We start from the raw sequence: 7,918 nt of genomic DNA on the forward strand, positions 1-7,918 counted from the left end.
AGTCGCTTAGTCATGTCCGACTCTTTGCAACCCCGTGGACTGTAGCCCACCAGGCTGTTTTGTCCACGAGGAGTTTCCAGGCAAGAATACTGGAGTGGGTTGCCATGCCCTCCTCCAGAGGATCTTCCTGACCCAGGAATTGAAGCAGGGTCTCCTGCATAGCAGGCAGATTTTTTTTACCAGCTGAGCTACCAGGGAAGCCTGCTTAGGTTCATTGGCAGAAACTGCATCCAGAAGCAGGGAATTTTCTAAAAGCTCAGATCTTACAGGGTTGGTGTGAGGGTTGTAAGACATGTATGTATCAGGCCCATCAAAGTGCTTCAGTGTTGTGACTATTACCCTGGCAGGACTGCCCCTGAGGCACTACCCACGGCTGCCATCTCCCCGGCACCCTTTCCTAGAGGTTCCCCCTTCAATGTTCCATACTTGCAAGATGCCCCAGGGAGTGGTGGCACCTCCATCACTAAGCACCCACCCAGTACCAGGTACTGTGCCCTGAGTCCTTACAAAAATCCTTGAGGTGTGGCATGGGGGGAAAACATGAGCCCATTTTATAGGTGAAGCAATCAAGGCTTAGAGTGGGCAAGCATCTTGCTCAACACTGGAGAGTGAGTTGGTAGCATAACCCGGTCTGACTCTGAAATCACTGTCCACCCTCAGATTAAAGTCCCTTCAGCTCCCAACTCCATCCCACAGGGAGAGGAGGGGCGATGAGAAATACACTTGGCAGAAACATGGCAGGACAATTAATTTATTGAGAGTGAGGCAGTGGGGAAGGTCAGGGAACAGCCTCTCTTGTCCACATGCTCCAAGGCTTCTTTCTCCCCAGCAGCACCCTTGAAAAGCCAAGGTTGGCAGGAGCTGAGGGGAGTCAATTTAGAGAAGTGAGGCTCAGGGGATCCAGAGAGAAGCAGGGATTAGAGGGTGGGTGGGGCTTGTGGGATAAAAGGTGAGGCGCATGGGAGAAGAGAGGAGAGGCTCAGAGGGAGGGGGCAAATAAATCAGGGTTTATAGGTCTGTGGGTGTAAAGGGGGCTGGAGGGGCTTAAGGGGAGGTCAAAGATAGAGAGGTCAGGGGTGAAGGAGGGATCACGGAATTAAAGGTGGGACTTGCGGGGTTGGAGGTGAAGCAGGACTCATGGGGGGGGTGTTCAACGTGGGAGAGCTCAAGGGCAGGGATAAAGTGGGGCTCAAGGGTCAACAGTTGGCCAGGGGAAGAGGTGCAAGGTTGTAGGGTCAAAGGTGAGTCAGGCTGGGAGGTGAAGCGGGGATTCTTGGCAGTCAAAGGTTAGCCTCCTAGTAGGGTGCAGAGGTGAAGTGATAGAGGCGCCCTAAGCTACCTCCTCCTCAGCCTCCTCCTCAAACTCGCCCTCCTCGGCCGTTGCGTCCTGGTACTGCTGGTACTCGGACACCAGGTCGTTCATGTTACTCTCGGCCTCAGTGAACTCCATCTCGTCCATGCCCTCGCCCGTGTACCAGTGCAGGAAGGCCTTGCGCCGGAACATGGCAGTGAACTGCTCCGAGATGCGCTTGAACAGCTCCTGGATGGCCGTGCTGTTGCCGATGAAGGTGGCAGCCATCTTCAGCCCGCGGGGCGGGATGTCGCACACGGCCGTCTTCACGTTGTTGGGGATCCACTCCACGAAGTAGCTGCTGTTCTTGCTCTGCACGCTCAGCATCTGCTCATCCACCTCCTTCATGGACATGCGGCCCCGGAAGACGGCGGCCACGGTCAGGTAGCGGCCGTGGCGTGGGTCGCACGCGGCCATCATGTTCTTGGCATCGAACATCTGCTGGGTCAGCTCAGGGACGGTCAGTGCCCTGTACTGCTGGCTGCCCCGGCTGGTCAGTGGGGCGAAGCCAGGCATGAAGAAGTGCAGGCGTGGGAAGGGCACCATGTTCACGGCCAGCTTGCGCAGGTCGGCGTTGAGCTGGCCCGGAAAGCGCAGGCAGGTGGTGACCCCGCTCATGGTGGCCGACACCAGGTGGTTGAGGTCCCCGTAGGTGGGGGTGGTCAGTTTCAGGGTGCGGAAGCAGATGTCATACAGCGCTTCATTGTCGATGCAGTAGGTCTCGTCCGTGTTCTCCACCAGCTGGTGCACAGACAGGGTGGCGTTGTAGGGCTCCACCACCGTGTCCGACACCTTGGGTGAGGGCACCACGCTGAAGGTGTTCATGATGCGGTCGGGGAACTCTTCGCGGATCTTGCTGATGAGGAGGGTCCCCATTCCAGACCCTGTACCCCCACCCAGCGAGTGGGTCAGCTGGAAGCCCTGCAGACAGTCACAGCTCTCAGCCTCCTTCCGAACCACATCCAGGACGGCGTCCACCAGTTCAGCACCCTCTGTGTAGTGGCCTTTGGCCCAGTTGTTGCCGGCTCCAGACTGGCCTGAAGAAGGAAAAGGAGGGGACACCCAGGCTGATACGGGGAAATCCCACGCTCCACCCCACCCACAGTCATCCAGTAGTTAAATCATAATAAGAAAATGATTATTATTACTATTCATTATGAATTGTTCTTTGGGGTTCCATCCTTGCTTCCCTTCACCCAGCAGCTAGAAGGACATTTTTTTGGAAAGAATTAGTCCCACAAGGTCCTGTATGACCTCTGTGGTCCACTGCCTCCCCCCAATATCCTTCCCTCCTCCCTCTCTCCCCCTCGCTCATTCCGCTCTAGACACACAGGCTTCCTGGCTGTTCCTCCAGCACACCGAGCCTGGTCCTGCCAAGGGCCTTGGCATGGCTGTACTCTGCCTGGAGTGCTGTTCCCGCAGATACATACATGGCTCCTCCCCCTTTCCCTCCTTTAGGACTTAGAGGCTCTGCCTGACCAATCTATACAACTGCAAATCCTCCCCATTTCTAATTCCTCCTCCATACTTGATTTTTCTCCACAGGGCTGATAAACTCGTTTTTAAATTATTAATTATGCGTATTTCTGTACTCTTGCAGGGGAATGCAAGCTCCAGAGGACAAGGATTAGGATTAGACTATCAGCTGTTATTTCTGTGAACCGGTACTATTTCTTCTTGCCCCCTTCTCTGCTTCCAACCTGGCCCGGCCCGCTTATCACCCATCCGGATCAGAACAGTGCCTTCTGCACTGACTGGTTCCCCCAGCAGCAGCTTACAGCCTCTCCACAATCTGTTCTCCCTGAAGCCACTAGAGGGCGCCTGTGAAAACCCGCGTCAGGTGCCACCCCTCCTCTGCCCGCTGCCCTTCTCCCTGCTCCCATCTCCCTGGGATAAAAACCAGTCTCCCCAGCAACGCACAAGGTCCTACACAACCTGCGCCATCCCCTCCCTGTCCTCCCCTCCTCCCTGCTCCAGTCACATGGGCCTCCTCACTGTTGCTGCCCCAGGGCCACTGCACGTGCTGCCGCTGTTGCCGCTGCCTGGAATGCTCTCCCTCTCAGGTATTCCCCTGACTGAAACGCTCTTCAGGTCTCTGTCCAAAGTCACCTCCTCCAAAAGAAAAGGGTCTGAAGTGGTGGTCTGGCTCCTGCGTCCACACTTTTACCACCACCTCCCCCTACCTTATCTCTCAGAGGCCACAGAATCTTTTGGCCTGACTGGAGCCACCCTTGCTCACCCAAGAATCCCTCACAGCCTTTGGCCAATCTCATGGAGTCTCTCCATAGCCATTTCCTGAGGACTTATTGTGAGCCCTACCCACACAGAATCATCTTTATCTTCCTGAATCTTTCTCAAATCAGAGAGGGGAAGTCACTTGTCCAAGGTCACACAGCTTGTCCTGTCAATCCCAAGCCTCCAGATTAAACTACTGTGTACTGAGGAGGAGAGGTGCTGGGGGAGGGAGAGCCCGGGCTCTGAAGTCATGTGGGCGTGTGCAGTTAGCTTGACCTAGTGCATGTGCTAAATTGCCTTAGTCGTGTCTGACTCTTTGCAACCCTATGGACTGTAGCCTGCCGGGCTCCTCTGTCCATAGGATTCTCCAGGCAAGAATACTGGAGTGGGTTGCCATGCCCTCTTCCAGGGGATCTTTTCGACCCAGGGATTGAACCCAGGTCTCTCATGTCTCCTGCACTGGCAGATGGGTTCTTTACCCCTAGGGCCACTTGGGAAGTCCCTGGGAAGCTTGACTGAGAAGTATGAGGAAAGCTTTCCTAGAAGGTTGTTCAGTGTGTGCATGCCCTTGAACTTGAGGGCTGCAAATGTGTCCACTGTCTTCGCCTATGCTGTTCCCTCTGTCTTGCACACCTTTCCTCTTTTCACTGCCCTTTGGTCAGCCCAAGTCCCACTTATCTTTTAGGCTGAAGACATCATTAAGAATGATACTGATAACAAAACCTACAACAAAACATCAAATGCTTATGTATTTTTTCCTCTGTGCTAGGCATTGTTCTGAGTTCCTTATTAGTGGCTTTAAGCCTCACAGTCTTGAAAAGTAAGTCTCTGTATTAACCCTGTTCTAAAGATCAAGAGACTGAGGCACAGGAAGATTGTAGGGCCTGTCCAAAATCAGCCAGTAGATCCAATCAGTGATTGAGTTTGACTTTTTTTCCCTTCTCTTCCCATTTATTTATCTTTCCAGCTCCCTCCAGCAGGATGTCAGCTGCAGGGGTGGACAGAGCTTTGTTTGTTTTGTTCTTGGCTATATTCCCAGGGTGGGTACAGTAGGGCCTGGGGTATGCAGTAGGTGCTTAATAAGTATTTGTCGACTGCATGAAGTGGCAGAGCTGGGATCTGAACACTGCAGCCTGGCTCAGGTCCATCGGTTAAATTAAAATGCCACCTCCTCTGGGAAGCCTTCTCTACCCTGCACTTCGCCTGTTGTGTCAGAGGCCTCCCCTGGATTCCCACAGTGGCCTGTGTATCCGCTTTGGCTCTGAGTTCCTCAGTCTAGATGCTAGGTGGAGAATTTTCACCAAGCATGTGGAAGTGAAAGAATTGGGGGGAGGGGGGTGCTTCCCTGCCTGTGCCTCATGGTGACTCACCAAACACAAAATTGTCAGGACGAAAGATCTGGCCGAAGGGCCCAGAGCGGACAGAATCCATGGTGCCTGGCTCAAGGTCCACCAGGACAGCTCTGGGCACGTAATTTCCTCCTGCAGGGAAGCAGATGGACAGCAGCTTGGTCAACTCCAGAAACCAGCACCCAGTCCCCTCCCAGGCCCTCTCCACCCCCACTCTGGCCAGGTGCCTCTGCCCCCTTACCAGTGGCCTCATTGTAGTACACGTTGATTCTCTCCAGCTGGAGGTCACTGTCCCCGTGGTATGTGCCCGTGGGATCAATGCCATGCTCATCACTGATCACCTCCCAAAACTAGAGAGGGGGAGGTGGAAAGGACCAAGAAGGGGGAGTCAATGGCCAGGCCTTCCCCCACCTCCGTCTTCTGAGCTCAGGATCCCCAATCACCTCCCTGGCTGCCACCTGTCCCCCAGCAAGGTGAGTGGGGGACCGGGTCGCAGGGTGGGCAGGCGAGGATGAGGCAGCAAGTAGGGAGAGGTGGGGGCGGGGTGAAGCAGATTCAACACCCCAGCCAAGACGGCCAGTGGGGGCAGCTCTCCCTGGCTGCTGCCGTGGGCAAGGGCGGGGTCTCTTTGTGCCTGTGGAGGGGCCAGCGGGCCAGCTGTGAAGCCAGCTGTGGCGAGCGGACAGAAGGCCGGGCCCCACCCCCATCAGTTCTTTGTTTCCCAGCTTGGCCCTGCCCTTCGCGCCCCTCCCCCACCGTCCCTGGGGTGCTAGCTTCCTGGGGGACCTGGCCCCCGCACAGTGGAGGAGCGCTGCGGGGCTCAGTGGACGGCGCTCGGCATCCTCCCAGGGCCCGGTCCCCCCGCGCACCTTGGCTCCGATCTGGTTGCCGCACTGGCCGGCCTGCAGGTGCACAATTTCCCGCATGGCTGTGGCGCTGATGCTGGACTCGGCGGCGCTGGTGCTGATGCTGCGAACTGCGGCGGCGAAGGCGGCGGCGAAGCACGGTTCCTGCGCCCCCGGGGCGCCTCTATATGAGCAGGCGGGGCTCGCGTCACGGCCCGGTCACCGGCCCGCTCCGCCCCCTGGTCCCGCCCCGGGACGGAGGGTGCAGGGAGGGAAGGCTATCCCTCCCCTGCCTCCTCGAGACCTCCCGGGAATGGGGATGCGCTGGACCTCCTTTTACCCCCAACTCCGGGCAGTGGGGGCGAGGCCTCTCGGGCGCCCTCGGTACCCTCTCCGTCCGTCCCACCCCTCCCGCCGCCAGCCCGGCCTGGCAACCTGGGATTTGCCGGGATTGGGTGGGGAGGCGGGTGGGGTGGCCGAGAGGCAGGGAGAGAGCCGGGTAAACATGCAGCGGGGAGATTCAGCCTCTCCCCGCTCCCGCCCCCGCCGCGAACGACGCTGCCTCAGTTTCTCCTGCTCAAGCCTCCCTTCCCATTCCGTTTCGTTGTCATTCTGCAGAAACGCTCACCTTAACCACGAGGGCTCATGGTAGGGGCCGAACTGGCCGCTCCAGAGGAGCCGTCTGTTTGGGGAGGTGGGAGGCGGTCGGTTCCAGCTGGACTTCTATTGAAGCTGCGTAGTAAGTAAAACCACGATTTGCCTTCCATGTTCGACTGCGGATGCTTCTGGAAGCCGACGGAGGTGTGTGTGTGTGTTGGGGTGCGGGGGGGGGGACTGTGCACTCCTCCCGGACACCTCTGTTGGGCTCTGAGTCTGTCGCAGGTGGGGTCACCCTCAGTGTTGCCTGGAGTCGAACATCAGTGATAAAGACATAGCTGTGGAGAAGGAAATGGCAACCCACTCCAGTATTCTTGCCTGGAAAATCCCATGGATGGTGGAACCTGGTAGGCTACAGTCCATGGGGTCGCAAAGAGTTGGACACGACTGAGCGACTTCATTTTCTATCAAAAATTTAAAAAGTTAAAAAAAAAAAGACATAGCTGGATTACAGATTGCAGGGGAATAGAGGGCCCCTCCGAGGTGGGGGGCTGCCTTGCTCCCCCCAGCTCGGCACCTTCCTGTTCCACTGTTACAATTTATTACAAGTCATCGCCCTGCCTTTGCATTTGTAATTAGTACATGACCTTGCACAGGTCACTTGGCCTCCCCCTGCTGAATTTCTTGTAAGATGGAGCCATCAAGAATGCCTGCCCTCTAGGCAGTTGGGAGGTCCCGAAAGCCCGCCCCAGGGTCCCCCGGGAGAGTGAACAGTAAGTTGTAGCTATTGGTATTGCAATTATTATTGTGACACTGGGCTAGACTGCCTGTGCTGCCCCTGTTGGGGCCGGCTTCTGCTGGCAGCCTCCTGCTCTGACATCCCAGGAAGCCTCCACATCCTCTGTGGCTTCTGGCTACTTCGGGGTAGGGGTGGATTTGGCCAGGCCCTTGGAAGGGCTGGGACCTCACAGTTCTCACCAGTGGCTTCCGATTTTGTGGTTCTCCACAGGGCAGGGACACTTGGCAATGTCCTGGGACGTTTTTAGTTATGCCTAAATGGTTTGCGTGCGTGTGTGCGCATGTGTGTGTATGTGGGTGTGCTACTGGCACCTGGTAAGTCGGTGTTGCTGAGCATTCTAGGGTGCACAGGCAGGACGGTCGCCCTCTTCTATAAGAATTATCTGGTTCAAATATCAATAGGGCTCAAGGCCAGGGATCAGTCCCCAACCCCCAGGGTCTATGCCTGATGATCTTAGGTGGAGCTGATGTAATAGTAATAGAAATAAAGTGCACAAGAAATGTAAGGTGCTTGAATCGTCCCCAGACCTTCCCCCGACCTGCCCTGGTCCATGGAAAAATTGTCTTCTACGAAACCAGTCCCTGGTGCCAAAAAGGTTGGGGACTGCTGTTCAAGGCTAAGAAATCCTGTGTTAATTATTTGAGAAAAAAAAAACAAAATTGAGTTGGACCTTTCGGTTCACACTAGACACCAGAGCACTGCAGGGGTTTGATCTCTGGTTAGGGAAGATCCCCTGGAGAAG

The 7,918-nt window shown here is 56.0% G+C and overlaps 1 protein-coding gene across 1 annotated transcript; it reads right to left on the reverse strand.

Moving 5' to 3' along the window:
• Positions 734–6,546, reverse strand: TUBB4A (tubulin beta 4A class IVa). The gene is made up of 5 exons (XM_018050940.1): positions 6,409–6,546; positions 5,805–5,964; positions 5,177–5,285; positions 4,957–5,067; positions 734–2,388 (listed from the first exon to the last, which is right to left on the reverse strand). Exons 2-5 carry the CDS (start codon positions 5,859–5,861, stop codon positions 1,331–1,333), a joined length of 1,335 nt encoding a protein of 444 aa, XP_017906429.1. The 5' UTR covers positions 5,862–5,964; positions 6,409–6,546; the 3' UTR covers positions 734–1,330.

This window comes from Capra hircus, chromosome 7 (genome assembly GCF_001704415.2).
Source record: "Capra hircus breed San Clemente chromosome 7, ASM170441v1, whole genome shotgun sequence".
Lineage (NCBI taxonomy): Eukaryota > Metazoa > Chordata > Mammalia > Artiodactyla > Bovidae > Capra > Capra hircus.